The sequence below is a fragment of the Bacillus rossius genome, chromosome 5, assembly GCF_032445375.1.
Source record: "Bacillus rossius redtenbacheri isolate Brsri chromosome 5, Brsri_v3, whole genome shotgun sequence".
Classification (NCBI taxonomy): Eukaryota; Metazoa; Arthropoda; class Insecta; order Phasmatodea; family Bacillidae; genus Bacillus; species Bacillus rossius.
This window is the reverse complement of record NC_086333.1, coordinates 78950630-78971537: the sequence shown is the minus strand read 5'-3', so window position 1 is coordinate 78971537 and position 20908 is coordinate 78950630. Positions and strand designations below refer to the sequence as shown.

The 20908-nt window shown below is 33.8% G+C and overlaps 1 protein-coding gene across 5 annotated transcripts in view; it reads right to left on the bottom strand.

The window, feature by feature from the left end:
- The window catches only part of LOC134532079 (protein O-mannosyl-transferase TMTC4-like), an 85063-nt gene that overhangs the window by 41239 nt on the left and 22916 nt on the right, over positions 1–20908 (bottom strand). For 3 of the 5 annotated variants that reach the window (XM_063368291.1, XM_063368294.1, XM_063368292.1), the window contains exon 1: positions 2142–2389. The exons of the other annotated variants lie outside the window; for them this stretch is intronic. In XM_063368291.1, coding sequence (XP_063224361.1) covers positions 2142–2206 — 65 coding nt within the window. In that variant the 5' untranslated portion in view covers positions 2207–2389. Of the gene's footprint in view, positions 1–2141; positions 2390–20908 lie in introns of those variants that run through there. 5 annotated transcript variants of the gene reach the window in all.

Sequence of the window (20908 nt, the reverse complement as noted above, 5' to 3'; positions counted from 1 at the left end):
CAATGGCTGTTGCTTTGTTGATGCTTCATTCGTCTCTATGGCAACGACTATTTCATTGTTAGTGCAGTTCTCATCACCGTTGAAATTTTGGCGGGTACTTTAAACTTCACAGTAATGTACCTTATGTTACGCAGGATGACATTTTCCGAAAATTAGATCCCATGGGTGGTTAAAACCAGGCAACAGTGGGTACTTTGTCTGCATGAGAACAGGATTTTACATTGTTCATGCCTTCTGCGTCTCTATGGCAACGGGCATCGCGCGGCAGTGGCGTACCCACAAGGAGGGGCATGTATAATGAGCGGCGCAAGAGTGATCTGCCTGTAGACTGCCGTAGCGAAGTACGGGTAAATCAGTTGTACGTTGCGTGCACGAGTCGGGAAACCATCTGTGCTATTCATTTTATCTCCGGTACATTATACAGCTTTGTAATAAATTTTCACTGAATTTTTTTTATTTACCATTACTGTGAATGGGAGATGTGGCTTAATTTTTTTCCATTAGTATAGCCGTGCGAAGCCGGGTCGGGCAGCTAGTATTGTATAAAAGTTAATTTGTAAATGGTTTTAATTAGGTATTGGTATTCTGTCACAGTACTCACAGTATATTGTCGTTCGTATAAAAGTTAATTTGTAAAAAAAATATATTTCTTTAAGTATTCTCGTATAATTATTGCTAGGTATATTGTAGGCTTTCCTTGGCTGACACCGACTCCAAAAATAACAGTTATTGTAACTACATTATACCTACCTTCTTGGTTCTTGCATGGGAAACACATAGATCGGACCTACATATTGATGAGTAGAAAAAGTTTGTTGATTATTAAGTTGTAGAAGAATACGTAATTATTTTTTTTACTTTTTAGTGCATATTAATTTGTTTTGGAATTGTTTTTTTTTAAATTGGTGTTTATTTTTTATTTTTAGTGAATGAATCTGAAGTCCAGTACACAAACTAATTTGTCTGAATATGGGTAGACCTACTAAACGTGCTGCTCTTATGAGACTGCGCCGTTTAAATGAAACAAACGAAGTCAGGGAGAAACGCCTATCTCAACGGAGGATATCTACCTCGAGGACGATTTCAAAAGAGACTTGCGAAAAGCGCAAAAATATACTTTCGAAAATGTGGCTTTACATGAAAAAGTTTTGAACAGGGAAAATATCGATAAACGTAGTCACCGTCTCGGCTTGATCAACGACTGTCTATCGAATGAGACGGAGGAGCAACGTGCCCACTGACTCAGCGTGATACACAAACGTCTATCCAAAGAGACAGAAGAGCAACGTGCAAACCGTCTCAGCTTGATCAATGTTACGGTAGGTGACAAAAATATCCGGATAGCCTATAAAAGATTGGGCCGAGTACCTATCATTAATTTGCTCCTAAGAATTGAAGAGTTCCGTTACTTTGTCATGGATCCCATAATCAGAACTAACCAAACTTTCATCAAACTACCCTTGAAGTACATAATTTCCAGTAAAAAAAGAATCATCAAAATCGGTTCACCCAGACGAAAGTTTTGAGGTAGGTAACAAACATAAAAAAATACAGACGAATTGAGAACCTTCTTTTTTGAAGTCGGTTAAAAAAGGGAAAAGCGTGTAAGGTCCTCAATTATTTTTCACGGCTAGTTCCCGCACCGCATTAATTGTAAGGAATTATCTGAAAGAGGTTGGGACCCCTGATATGCAGTGGCTGGCGACTGGCGTGAAGTCCAGACCTCAGCCCCATTTTTAAACACTGATAAACAAAAATACATATCATTTATTTATTTTTCAAGTTGATTTAATCGCCTTTTAAACTTTTAATATGAGTTTTCAATAGGTGCGATTTTTGTGATGCTTAGTGTAGAAACTTAGATTTCTGGTTTCACTCACACTAAATGCGCTGGATTGCATTATGATGGCTTGGCGGTGGCAAAATAATTCCGTACGCTCCTTACGAAAGCAGATGTTTATTATTAAAATAGCTAACAAAAAAAATATTTAGAAATTTAAATAATGTTATATTAAGAGACAAGTTATTTGGAGTCGATAGCACAGACACAGTTAATTAACACACGCACGTGAACTGTAATAGTGCTTCCAAAATTTAGTTTTTGCGCCAAATCCGAACAATACTGCGTGTCGCCTCTTTACCTTATCGAAGTATTCTCTTGCGAGGCACTTCCTTCCGTACCAGCTGGAGGTACGGCCCCATCCATGCCAACCCAGGCACGGACTGCCTGGCGCTGTGTCTAAGCATTATACACCTCTGCCCGCGGCGTAATTCCACCGCACGTGCGTCGGCGGCGACTCGCAGTCCATCGCTCCCCGAGGCTCACAGCTCACTCCCCACTCCCGCACTATGGGGCTGGTGACGTCAGACCGGAAAGCGACGATACCGCGCCCAGTAGCCGGCCATAGAACCAATATCAATGTACAGTATTAAAGAAACTGAATCAAACCAAAACAATGAATAATAAATAAAAGAATTATTCATAAAAATTAAACAATTAAAAATACTGCGACTTAGTTTTAAAGATTAAAACGGTAATTTAAAATTGAAATAATTGAGAAAAATCAGAATAGCCAAAATAAAATATAAATAATAATTGTGGCCTGGTGGCCACAACAACCCCTAACAAAAAAAACTTTGGTAGATAAATTAGCTAAAGATAAACGCCAAATTGATAAGTGAGACAAACATTACGTTTACAAATTTAGTAACTAAAAATATGTTTTGCTTAGCTCAAAAGATACCTAGAAAAAAATATGCAAATAGGAAACGTTAAGATTAAGAAAAATATAAAAGATTAGAAAACCTTAACATCACAAAGCACATAGAAGATATGACTAGATAGCACTACAAATAACTGCATATTAGCAGGTAAATCTTAAAAGCTAAGACAAAAAAAAATCCAAATTTTAGTACATCAGTCCAAAAACATGATATTAGCAAAAATTGAAATGGTGTAGTCCAACAGTTAGGATCGATAAATTAACTTGGACACTTCGATCCAACAAGACGTACTCAAAAATAAATCAGGAATTTAGGTCCCGCCTTACAAATTTCTTTATGTGGCTTAAATGGGCCCCTTTTTTAAATCTTATTAGGCCTTTCGACGTCTTGCAACAGAGCGGTTACAGGTCCCAAAAACTTTATGATCTTGAAAGGTCCATCATAATCATATTCTAACTTCGCAGTTTTGTACATAGCTTTATTACTTAGTACAAATTGCTTACATAAAACTTCATCTCCTATCTTAAATTCATCATTCACCCGTCCTTTGTTATAATATATACTTATTTTATTTTTAGCTTTTTTGCAAATTATCAGCTGCTTCACCCCACATTTTTTCCTGCAGACGAGGACTTTGAGTACTCAAACATTTCGGATGCAAACCCCAGCAGTTAAGTAAAGGATGCGGTACGTTTCTCCCCAAAAATATTTCTGACGGCGTAAATTACACAGTCATATTGAAAGCCAAATTTAAAATATGGATGATACTATCCCACTTAAAACGATGATTGCGTTGTAGAAAAATAGTAAGACCGATCTTGATATTTTTGTTCATTCTTTCCACTAAATTAGGATTCGGGTAATAAGGACTGGTAGTGATATGTTTGATACCCCAATGGAGGCATATGACTTAAAAATTTTTACTAGTAAAATAAGTGGCATTGTCCGACACAATCTGTCCCGGGCTACCAAACATGCTCCACACCTTACTTTCCAAAGCTTTTATAATATTTTCACTTTTCATACTACGCAAAGGAAGAAATAAACAAAATTTTGAAAAAAAAAAACCATCCACCAAGGGTGAGCAAACAACTATTACCAGCTAGGGATCTTGGCAAAAACCGCTGGTAGCGGGGTATATACCTTGTTTCAGTCTAATAGGCGTTCAGATATCAATCCCTGATTTCAGGACTGTGAAAATCGTGTCCATCTGTGACGTGTGTGTTTTTCAATGTTTGTTTTGGCGAGTGACAATTTCGATTGACTATTTCGATGGATGGAGCCAGTGGCGTAGCCAGGATTTGTGTATGGGGGGTGTTAAGAAGCATCCCCCCTCCGTATTAAAACGGGGGGTCCGCAGGTCCTCCCCCGGGAGAATTTGGATTTTAAGGTGTAAAATAGTGCTATTTTAGCAGTTTTCGGTTCTTAAATTTAAATATTGTAATGGTAAATTTTTTATTAATTTTAATATGAAATTTGTTTGAGTGGTGAACAAGAAATTAATTAAAGATTTGGTGCTAGGGGGGGGGGGTTGAACCCCTAAACCCCACACCCCCCTGGCTACGCCCCTGGATGGAGCCACATAGGTCTCTACTGCGCAGCACGCTCCTCATCGCTAGTCCACGCACGTCACGTCACGTTACGTCAGTTGGGCCCGCCCGTCTGTCACGCTCCGCGGAGCGACACGCGCGCATCCTGGCGGCGGCCGGCCGAACCACGCCGCAGTCTCTCCTCTGCTGCACGGGCGCGCGGGAGTTCTCTCCCCCCTTCGCTTTGGGCGTCCTTGTACTGGAAAACAATTTTTTTAAAAACCCATTTAGAAAACGAACAAACAGGGCTACCACCGCAGCCAAGTAGTAGGCTTCTGTTGGTCGCACGTAGCAACGTAAACGGAAGAGCTGCAGCCAAGTAATCGGCTTCTAGACGTAAACGGGAGAGCTCAGCACTGCCGAGTTAATCCGCAAGGGTCCATCTCCGTTTACGTGTCACATATATGACGGGCCTTAGACCTGGCTTATAAACTACGCAAGAACGTAAGATGCAAACTATTGAACAACCTCATTTTAGAGTACCTGTTTATGAACTACGCAAGGTGCAATAGCTGGGGACCGGAAAGATTCGTCGGTCCAGTGTCCTCTGGGAAAGACTCTTTAAGACCTCTGTAGACACGGTGGCAAATACCACCGTTCATTGGCTGCCGACTTGTGAGACGTCAACAGGGTAGCTTGTGATTGGTTGCTTCTTTTGTTTAGTGTTTGTAATTGGATCAGTGACCTCCAGATTAACTGTGAGCCAACAGCAGAAGCAGCATAAGTAGAGACCGGAAAAATTCGCGAATTCATTTCGCGATAGGCTAATATACAAATAGTTTTACCTCAGTGCGGCCTCTGCTATTGGCTAACAATTCACCTGGATGACTCTGGGCCAATGAGAAACGCCCAACCAAAGCTTTATCGAATCACAGGCTGCTACGCTGGGACGTCTCACACGACAGCAGCCAATGAGTGGGTGACATTAGACCGAGTGTACGTAGAACTGTGGAGTTCATCCTACAGGGCATTGAACCCGCGAATTTTTCAGGTCTCTAAGCATAAGTAGTACATATATGTATTTGAATTTCAGCCTATCGCGAGAGGAAACCGCTATATCTTCCTGTCTCTAGCAATAACGCAACGCAGCTTTCAATAAATTAAAACTATTTTAAATTCTTATGCCATTCACTGTAAGGTCGGTTCTGTTCATAGGAAGCTAGGAAATGTTATTCTATGAATTTTCACATAGAGTCTCGAGCTTTTCTTTTGTAAACTGTTGAACTTATTAATGGCATTAATATAATAAATTTTAAACGGTTAAACGTATTACATCAAAACCATTCTATGCATTTGCACAAAAATGATAGTTACGTAGTTTTAATAAAAAAATCCAGTAAAAAAATTTAAGCACTTTGAAATAAGTTCAGTAGTCCTTAGTAAATATTTTTTTAATGTTCGTATGGATATACCAGTCACAAATACATTTTGTATTAGATCAGTAGGTAGACTTAACTTAACGGGTATTCCACATCCCATTAATTATGGGATGAGTTTTGGCAGTTGTTACGAACGCCTTCGAACATCAAAGGAGCGTCAAACACACACACACCAAACACAACACAAAACACACATCACAAACAACAACTAAAACACACAACACACAACCAAACAAACAACTAAAACGTACAACACAAATAACCTAAAACACACAGAAAACACAAAACCCATAACTCAAAATACATAAAACACATATCACAATACACAAAAAAAAAAATAAAACAAACACAGACAAAACAATACATAAAATACACACACCACAACATGCAAAACACACACACACCACAACACAAAACACAATCATAACAAAACAGACACCACAAAACACAACACAAAACAGACACCACAAAACAAACAGCAAAACACACAACACCTCAAACACAAAACACAATCAACACAACACAAAAAACACACATAACACAAAAACTCTAAACAAGAAACAAATTTCAATGCAAAATACATAACGCACACAACTCAAAACAAAAAAAACATATAACACAAAACACAAAACACACAAGCACAAACCACAAAACACACCACATCACACACCAAAATACACTACACACACCACACCATACAACACATACTACACAACACACAACAGAAACCATATAAAAACACATGACACAAAGCATAACACACACAAAAAAAAATTTCAAAAACCAACAAAACACACATCACATACAAAAAACATAACACACACAACACAAAAACACATAACATAAATTATAAACAAAAACCGAACACACACAAAAAACACCAAAAGCACACCACAGGACACATCACAACTCACTACTCACAACATATACTACACAACACACAACACAAACCACACAACATAAAAAAACACACATGACACACTTAACACAAAACACACATCACAAAATACAAAAAACACAAAACACACATAACACACAAAACACAAAACACAACACACAAAATGCATTAAACAAAAACACAAAACAAAAACAATATGAAACAAAACAAATAACACAAAAAACACAAAAAAAATAAAATTCACAACAAAAAACACACTACAACAATAAAACACCTAAAAAACAAAACACAATACAAACTACACAAAAAACACACTACAAACAACACAATAAACACACACAAAACACACCATCCACAACTTAACAAACACCACATTCCATTCACCACAAAACACACACCACATAACACCACATTCCACACAACACAATCAACTCAACATACCCCACTCAACACACCCCAATCAACACACCACTACACACAACACACTCCACACAACAAACACCACATTCCATTCACCGCAAAACATACACACAAACACACAAAACGACACACACAAAACACAAAACGCATAACAAAAACATAAACCACAAAACACCAAAAACACAAAACAAAACACACAACACACACAAAACACTTGACACAAAAAACACCAAACACACAACACATAAAACACACAACACATAAATCACACAACACATAAATTACAAAACACATAAATCACACAACACATTAAACACAAACCTATAAATCACACAACACACAACACAAAACACATAAAATGCAAAACACACAACACGAAACACAAAACACACAACACGAAACACAAAACACACACCACAATACACACACCACATCTAACACCACATCACACATCACTCCTCACACCACACACCACAAACCACATAAGTCCACACACCACATAACATTCACCACACAACACACCAAAACTCACTACATACACCCCACCACACTACACAACAGACAACACAAAACACATTTCACAACACTAAAACACCAAAACATAAACCACAAAAAACACAAAACACTTAAAACACACAACACATCAAAAACCACACACCACATCACACATCAGTCCACACACCACAAAACACTCACCACACCACACACCAAATTCACTACAAACACCCCAACAAACTACACAACAGACAACACAAAATGCAAATCAACATAACACTAAAAGCACCAACACAAAACATATATAACACAAATCACATTAAACATTTTACACATAAAAACATATAAAACATAAAACGCAAAAACATAAATCACAAACAGACAAAACATAAACACATAAAAAACAAAACACACAAAACAAAACGCATTACACAACACTAAAAACACTAAAACATAAAGCACATACAACACAAATCACAGAACAAATAAACAAAAAACACTTATATACACAACACATAAAAAACAAAACACATAAAACACACAACACATAAAACACACAACACATAAAACACACAACACATAAAACACACAACACATAAAACACATAAAATGCAAAACACACACCAGAAAACAAACACAAAACACACAAAAATAACACAAAACCCACAAACCAAAACACACACCACATCAAACACCACATCCAACACCACACACTCATAACATCAGTTCACACACTACACACCACATTACACCACAAAACACTCACCACACACCAAATTCACCACACTCCCCACCACACTACACAACGACAACGTGAAACACAACACACAATAATAAAAACAAAAACACACAAAACACATAAAACACATACAAATAAACACATACAACATAAAAAACATACAACACAAACCAAATACAACACAAAACACATAAATCACAAACACATAAAAACATATAATACATTAAACACAAACACATAACACACAAAAAACATTAAAGACAATAAAAACAAAAGACAATAAACACAAAATACAATACACAACACTAGAAACACCAACACATAATACATAAAACACAGTAAAACATAAAAACAGAACAATTAAACAAAAAACACACAAAACACACATACCAAAACTCCACCACATTACACACCATATCCAACACCACAGCAAAAACCACACACCATACCAAGCATCAGTCCACACACCACAGACCACATCATACCACAAAACACTCAGAGCACCACACACCAAATTCACTAAATACTCCCCACCACACTACGCAAAAGACAACACAAAATGCATTACACAACATTAAATACACCAACACACAAAACACATACAACATAAAACACATACAACATAAAACACATACAACATAAAACACATAAAACACATACAACATAAAACACATAAAACACATACAACATAAAACACATAAAACACATACAACACATAACACATAACACATAACACATACAACCCAAAACACATACAACACAAAACACATACAACACAAAGCACATACAACACAAAACACATACAACACAAAACACATACAACACAAAGCACATACAACACAAAGCACATACAACACAAAGCACATACAACACAAAGCACATACAACACAAAGCACATACAACACAAAGCACATACAACACAAAGCACATACAACACAAAGCACATACAACACAAAGCACATACAACACAAAGCACATACAACACAAAGCACATACAACACAAAGCACATACAACACAAAGCACATACAACACAAAGCACATACAACACAAAGCACATACAACACAAAGCACATACAACACAAAGGACATACAACACAAAACATATACAACACAATAAAACATACGAAACAAAACACATACAACACAAAACATAAATCACAAAACACATAAATCACAAACACATAAAAAAACACATAAAACAAAATCATTAAACACAAACATAAAAAAACACATTACACAAAATTAAAACCACAAACACATAAAACACAAAAAATGCATCACACAACAATAAAAACAACAACACATATTACATAATACACACAAAACACAGAACAATTAAACAAAAACACATAAAACACACAACACTTAAACACACAACACTTAAAACAAACAACACTTAAAACACACAACACTTAAAACACACAACACATATACCACATAAAAACACAGCACAAAAACACACAACACATAAAACACACAAAACACACAACACATAAAACACACAACACAAAACACACAACACATTACAACACTAAAAACACCAACACACAAACAACATAAAACACATAGAAAAACATATACAACATAAAACACATAAAACTTAAAATATAGAACACAAACACATAAAAACACTAACCAATAAAACACAAAACATCATTACACTAAACTAAAACACGAACACATAAAACACACACAACACTTAACACATACAACACTAAACACATACAAAACAAAACACATACAATACAAAACACATTAAACACACAACACAAAACACACAACACATGAAACACATAAAATGCAAAACACACACCAGAAAACAAACACAAAACACACAAAAATAACACAAAACTCACAAACCAAAACACACACCATATAAAACACCACATCTAACACCACAGCAAACACCCAACACTCAACACATCAGTCACACACTACACACCACATTACACCACAAAACACTCACCACACCACACACCAAATTCACCACACTCCCCACCACACTACACAACGACAACGTGAAACACAACACACAATAATAAAAACAAAAACACACAAAACACATAAAACACATACAAATAAACACATACAACATAAAAAACATACAATACAAACCAAATACAACACAAAACACATAAATCACAAACACAAAAACATATAATACATTAAACACAAACACATAACACACAAAAAACATTAAAGACAATAAAAACAAAAGACAATAAACACAAAACACAATACACAACACTAGAAACACCAACACATAATACATAAAACACAGTAAAACATAAAAAAAAGAACAATTAAACAAAAAACACTCAAAACACACATAAAACACAACACAAATAACACACAAAACATACAAACACAATTCACAAAACACATAACACAAAACAAACAACACAAAACGCCAAACACACGCCACAACACAAAACAAACACACACCACATCCAACACCACATCCAACACCACAGCAAAGACCAAACATCACATTATACATCAGTCCCCACACCACATCACAACACCAAACACTCACCACACCCCACACCAAATTCACTACATACACCCCACACACTACACATCAGACAAAACAATACTCATATCAACATAACACTAAAAACACCAACACACAACACATAAAAACACAACACATAAAACATGCAACTCATAAAACACACAACACATAAAACTAACAACACTTAAAACACATAACACAAATCCAAAATACAAAACACTTCAGAAAAAAACACACCACAAAAACACAACACTAAACACACCACACAACACAAAATACATACAACACACATAAATAACAAAACATATAAAACACATATAATACAAACACATATAAAACAAACACATGTAAAACACTTTAAACATAAAACACATTAAACATAAAACACATTAAACATAAAACACATTAAACATAAAACACATTAAACATAAAACACATTAAACATAAAACACATTAAACATAAAACACATTAAACATAAAACACATTAAACATAAAACACATTAAACATAAACACATTAAACATAAACACATTAAACATAAACACATTAAACATAAACACATAAAACATAAAACACATAAAACATAAAACACATAAAACATACAACACAATACACACAACACACAATACACACAACACATAATATACACAACACATAATACACACAACACATAATACACACAACACATAATACACACAATACATAATACACACAATACATAATACACACAATACATAAAAACACAAATCGAACACACAACACATAAAACACACAACACATAAAACGAAAATGCAAAACACATCACAAAATACACACCACAAACCACACACAACAGAACAAAAAACACACACAAAACAACAAAAAACACACGCAACACAAAACTCAAAATCACAACAGAAAACTCATTATACATAAAACAAATCACGAAACACAAAAAACACCAAACACATTAAACACACAACACAAAACATATAAAATGCAAAAACAATATACACGAAAACAAAATACACACCACAAAATACACACCTCACAACACAATATCACACCACACTCCGCACACTACAAATTCACACCACACAACACACATCACACCACATTCCATTCATCACAACACACACAAAACGCACATCACAACAACACCTAAAACACACAACACAAACAACACACAACACATATAACACATAACACACAAAACACTAAAATGTAAAACACACAACACTAAACACACAACACGAAACACAAAACACATAACACCAAACACACGCCACATCAAACACCACATCCAACAGCACAGCAAACACCACACACCATACCAAGCATCAGTCCACAAACCACATCCCAACACAAAACACTCACCACACCACACCACACACCAAATTCACTACATATACCCCACCACACTACACAACAGAAAACACAGAACCCATTACACAACACTAAAACCACCAACACACAAAACACATACAACATAAAACACATACAACATAAAACACATACAACATAAAACACATACAACACAAAACAATTACAACACAAAACAATTATAACACAAAACATATACAACACATATCACATAAAAAATTTAACACATAAAACATATAAACATAAAACACAAACACATAAATCACAAACACATAAAACTAAACACATAAAAAACCAAACACACAAAACACAAAACGCATTACACAAAACTAAAACATAAAGCACATACAACACAAATCACAGAACAGTTAAACAAAAAACACTTAAACACACAACACATGAAAACATAAAACACACAGCACATAAAACACATAAAATGCAAAACACACACCAGAAAACAAACACAAAACACACACATGTAACGCAAAACACACAAACCAAAACACACACACCACATCAAACACCACAGCAAACACCACACACTTAACACATCAGTCCACACACTACACACAACATCACACCTTAAACACTCAACACACCACACACCAAATTCACTACACACACCACACGACACAACAGACAACACAAAACACATTACACAAAACTAAAACATAAAGCACATACAACACAAATCACAGAACAGTTAAACAAAAAACACTTAAACACACAACACATGAAAACATAAAACACAAACACACAAAACACATAAAAAACACACACATAAAAATACAACACAAAACACATACAACACAAAAGACATAAATCACAAACACATACAACACAAAACACAAACACATAAAACAAATTACACATAAAACACAACATATAAAACAAACACAAACACATAAAAGCACAAAAATAACAAAACAGCATAAACATAAAACACATAAAACAACACTAAAAACACCAACACATAATACATAAAACACAGTAAAACATAGAACAATTAAACAAAAAACACACAAAACACACACACGTAACACAAAACACACAAACCAAAACTCCACCACATTACACACCACATCCAACACTACAGCAAAAACCACACACCATACCAAGCATCAGTCCACACACCACAGACCACATCATACCACAAAACACTCAGAGCACCACACACCAAATTCACTAAATACTCCCCACCACACTACGCAAAAGACAACACAAAATGCATTACACAACATTAAATACACCAACACACAAAACACATACAACATAAAACACATACAACATAAAACACATACAACATAAAACACATACAACATAAAACACATACAACACATAACACATACAACACATAACACATACAACACATAACACATACAACACATAACACATACAACACAAATCACATACAACACAAATCACATACAACACAAAACATGTACAACACAAAACACGTACAACACAAAACATGTACAACACAAAGCACGTACAACACAAAGCACATACAACACAAAGCACATACAACACAAAGCACATACAACACAAAGCACATACAACACAAAACATATACAAAACATAAAAAATACAAAAAAAACATACAACACAAAAAACAAATCACAAAATAACATAAATCACAAAACACATAGATCACAAACACATAAATCACAAACACATAAAACACAAACACATTACACAAAATCATTAAACACAAACATAAAAAATCATATTACACAAAATTAAAAATACAAACACATAACACACAAAAATGCATCACACAACAATAAAAACACCAACACATATTACATAAAACACAAAACACAGAACAATTAAACAAAAACACATAGTACACACAACACATAATACACCAAACACATAAATAACACAACATAAATCAACACAATACATTAAACACACAACACACAAAACACACAATACTTTAAACACAATCAAAACTTAAAACACACAAAACTTAAAAAACACAACACTAAAAACACACAACACATATACCACATAAAAACACAGCACAAAAACACACAACACATAAAACACACAACACAAAAACCGACAAAACACACACCACACAAAACACACACCACACAAAACACACACCACACAAAACACACAAAACATAAAACACACAACACAAAACACACAAAACCCATAACACACAACACATTACAACACTAAAAACACCAACACACAAACAACATATAACACATAAAATGCAAAACACACACCAAAAAACAAACACAAAACACACAAAAATAACACAAAACCCACAAACCAAAACACACACCATATAAAACACCACATCCAACACCACAGCAAACACCCAACACTCAACACATCAGTCACACACTACACACCACATTAGACCACAAAACACTCACCACACCACACACCAAATTCACCACACTCCCCACCACACTACAGAACGACAACGTGAAACACAACACACAATAATAAAAACAAAAACACACAAAACACATACAAATAAACACATACAACATAAAAAACATACAATACAAACCAAATACAACACAAAACACATAAATCACAAACACATAAAAACATATAATACATTAAACACAAACACATAACACACAAAAAACATTAAAGACAATAAAAACAAAAGACAATAAACACAAAACACAATACACAACACTAGAAACACCAACACATAATACATAAAACACAGTAAAACATAAAAAACAGAACAATTAAAAACACACAAAACACACATAAAACACAACTCAAATAACACATAAAACATACAAACACGATTCACAGAACACATAACACAAAACAAACAACACAAAACGCCAAACACACGCCACAATACACAAAACAAACACACACCACATCCAAAACCACAGCAAAGACCACACATCACATTATACATCAGTCCCCACACCACATCACAACACCAAACACTCACCACACCCCACACCAAATTCACTACATACACCCCACACACTACACATCAGACAAAACAATACTCATATCAACATAACACTAAAAACACCAACACACAACACATAAAACATGCAACTCATAAAACACACAACACATAAAACTAACAACACTTAAAACACATAACACAAATCCAAAATACAAAACACTTCAGAAAAAACACACCACAAAAACACAACACTAAACACACCACACAACACAAAACACATACAACACACATAAATAACAAAACACATAAAACACATATAATACAAACACATATAATACAAACACATATAATACAAACACATATAAAACAAACACATATAAAACAAACACATATAAAACAAACACATATAAAACACATTAAACATAAAACACTTTTAACATAAAACACTTTTAACATAAAACACTTTTAACATAAAACACATTAAACATAAAACACATTAAACATAAAACACATTAAACATAAAACACATTAAACAAAAAAACATTAAACATAAAACACATTAAACATAATACACATTAAACATAAAACACATTAAACATAAAACACATAAAAATAAAACACATAATACACACAGCACATAATACACACAACACATAATACACACAACACATAATACACACAATACATAATACACACAATACATAAAAAAACAAATCGAAACACACAACACATAAAACACACAACACATAAAACACACAACACATAAAACACACAACACATAAAACACACAACACATAAAACACACAATACATAAAACACACAATACATAAAACACAAAATGCAAAACACATCACAAAATACACACCACAAACCACACACAACAGAACAAAAAACACACGCAACACAAAACTCAAAACCACAACAGAAAACTCATACATAAAACAAATCACGAAACACAAAAAACACCAAACACATAAAACACACAACACAAAACATAAAATGCAAAAACAATATACACGAAAACAAAATACACACCACAAAATACACACCTCACAACACAATATCACACCACACTCCGCACACTACAAATTCACACAACACACATCATACCACATTCCATTCACCACAACACACACAAAACGCACATCACAACAACACACAAAACACTAAAATCTAAAACACACACCACTAAACACACAACTTGAAACACAAAACACATAACACCAAACACACGCCACATCACACACCACATCCAACAGCACAGCAAACACCACACACCATACCAAGCATCAGTCCACAAACCACCTCCCAACACAAAGCGCTCACCACACCACACACCAAATTCACTACATATAACCCACCACACTACACAACAGAAAACACAATACACATTACATAACACTAAAACCACCAACACACAAAACACATACAACATAAAACACATACAACACAAAACAATTACAACACAAAACAATTACAACACAAAACAATTACAACACAAAACAATTACAACACAAAACAATTACAACACAAAACACATACAACACAAAACATATACAACACATATCACATAAAAAAATTTAACACATAAAACATATAAACATAAAACACAAACATATAAATCACAAACACATAAAACTAAACACATAAAAAACCAATCACACAAAACACAACGCATTACACAAAACTAAAACATAAAGCACATACAACACAAATCTCAGAACAGTTAAACAAAAAACACTTAAACACACAACACATAAAACACAACACATAAAACTTAACACATAAAAAACATAAAACACACAGCACATAAAAACATAAAACACACAGCACATAAAACACATAAAATGCAAAACACACACCAGAAAACAAACACAAAACACACACATGTAACGCAAAACACACAAACCAAAACACACACCACATCAAACACCACAGCAAACACCACACACTTAACACATCAGTCCACACACTACACACTACATCACACCTTAAACACTCAACACACCAAACACCAAATTCACTACACACACCACACGACACAACAGACAACACAAAACACATTACACAAAAATAAAAACACAAACACACAAAACACATAAAACTCACACAACATAAAAATACAACACAAAACAAATACAACACAAAAGACATAAATCACAAACACATACAACACAAAACACAAACACATAAAACAAATTACACCAAAAACAAAAACACATAAAACAAACACAAACACATAAAAACACAAAAGTAACAAAACAACATAAACATAAAACGCATTACTTAACACTAAAAACACCAACACATAATACATAAAACACAGTAAAACATAGAACAATTAAACAAAAAACACACAAAACACACACACGTAATACAAAACACACAAACCAAAACTCCACCACATTACACACCACATCCAACACCACAGCAAAAACCACACACCATACCAAGCATCAGTCCACACACCACAGACCACATCATACAACTAAACACTCAGAGCACCACACACCAAATTCACTAAATACTTCCCACCACACTACGCAAAAGACAATACAAAATGCATTACACAACATTAAATACACCAACACACAAAACACATACAACATAAAACACATACAACATAAAACACATACAACATAAAACACATACAACATAAAACACATACAACATAAAACACATACAACATAAAACACATACAACATAAAACACATACAACATAAAACACATACAACATAAAACACATACAACATAAAACACATACAACATAAAACACATACAACATAAAACACATACAACATAAAACACATACAACATAAAACACATACAACATAAAACACATACAACATAAAACACATACAACATAAAACACATACAACATAAAACACATACAACATAAAACACATACAACATAAAACACATACAACATAAAACACATACAACATAAAACACATACAACATAAAACACATACAACATAAAACACATACAACATAAAACACATACAACATAAAACACATACAACATAAAACACATACAACATAAAACACATACAACATAAAACACATACAACATAAAACACATACAACATAAAACACATACAACATAAAACACATACAACATAAAACACATACAACATAAAACACATACAACATAAAACACATACAACATAAAACACATACAACATAAAACACATACAACATAAAACACATACAACATAAAACACATACAACATAAAACACATACAACATAAAACACATACAACATAAAACACATACAACATAAAACACATACAACATAAAACACATACAACATAAAACACATACAAAATAAAACACATACAAAATAAAACACATACAACATAAACACATACAACATAAACACATACAACATAAACACATACAACATAAACACATACAACATAAAACACATACAACATAAAACACATACAACATAAAACACATACAACATAAAACACATACAACATAAAACACATACAACATAAAACACATACAACATAAAACACATACAACATAAAACACATACAACACAAAACACATACAACACAAAACATGTACAACACAAAACATGTACAACACAAAACATGTACAACACAAAACATGTACAACACAAAACATGTACAACACAAAGCACATACAACACAAAGCACATACAACACAAAACATATAAAACACATAAAACATACAAAATAAAACACATACAACACAAAAAACAAATCACAAAATAACATAAATCACAAAACACATAAATCACAAACACATAAATCACAAACACATAAATCACAAACACATAAATCACAAACACATAAATCACAAACACATAAATCACAAACACATAAAACACAAACACATAAAACACAATATCATTAAACACAAACATAAAAAACATATTACACAAAATTAAAAATACAAACACATAAAACACATAAACGCATTACACAACAATAAAAACAACACATATTACATAAAACACATAAAACACAGAATAATTAAATAAGACACATAAAACACACAACACATAATACACCAAACACATAAATAACACAACATAAATCAACACAATACATTAAACACACAAAACTTAAAACAGACAACACTTAAAACACACAACACATATACCACATAAAACACAGCACAAAAACACACAACACATAAAACACACAACAAAAAACACACAACACAAAAAAAAACACAAAACATAAAACACACAACACACAACACAAAACACACAAAACACTTAACACACAAAACACATAACACACAACACATTACAACACTAAAAACACCAACACACAAACATAAAACACATAAAATGCAAAACACACACCAGAAAACAAACACAAAACATACAAAAATAACACAAAACCCACAAACCAAAACACACACCACATCATACACCACATTCAACACCACAGCAAACACCACACACTCAACACATCAGTTCACACACTACACACCACATTACACCACAAAACACTCACCACACCACACACCAAATTCACCACACTCCCCACCACACTACACAACGTCAACGTGAAACACAACACACAATAATAAAAACAAAAACACACAAAACACATAAAACATACATATAAACACATACAACATAAAAAACATACAACACAAACCAAATACAACACAAAACACAAATCACAAACACACAAAAAACATTAAAGACAATAAAAACAAAAGACAATAAACACAATACACAACACTAGAAACACCAACACATAATACATAAAACACAGTATAACATAAAAACAGAACAATTAAACAAAAACACACAAAACACACATAAAACACAACACAAATAACACACAAAACATACAAACACAATTTACAAAACACATAACACAAAACAAACAACACAAAACGCCAAACACACGCCACATCCAACACCACAGCAAAGACCAAACATCACATTATACATCAGTCCCCACACCACATCACAACACCAAACACTCACCACACCCCACACCAAATTCACTACATACACCCCACACACTACACATCAGACAAAACAATACTCATATCAACATAACACTAAAAACACCAACACACAACACATAAAAAACAACACATAAAACATGCAACTCATAAAACATACAACACATAAAACAAACAACACTTAAAACACATAACACAAATCCAAAATAAAACACTTCAGAAAAAAACCACAAAAACACAACACTAAACACACCACACAACACAAAACACATACAACACACATAAATAACAAAACACATAAAACACATACTACATACAGCACAATACACACAACACATAATACACACAACACATAACACACACAATACATAAAACACAAATCAAAACACACAACACATAAATCACACAACACATAAAACACACAACACATAAAACACAAAATGCAAAACCCATCACAATAACACACACAAAACAACAAAAAACACACGCAACACAAAACTCAAAATCACAACAGAAAACTCATTATACATAAAACAAATCACGAAACACAAAAAACACCAAACACATTAAACACACAACACAAAACATATAAAATGCAAAAACAATATACACGAAAACAAAATACACACCACAAAATACACACCTCACAACACAATATCACACCACACTCCGCACACTACAAATTCACACCACACAACACACATCACACCACATTCCATTCATCACAACACACACAAAACGCACATCACAACAACACCTAAAACACACAACACAAACAACACACAACACATATAACACATAACACACAAAACACTAAAATGTAAAACACACAACACTAAACACACAACACGAAACACAAAACACATAACACCAAACACACGCCACATCAAACACCACATCCAACAGCACAGCAAAC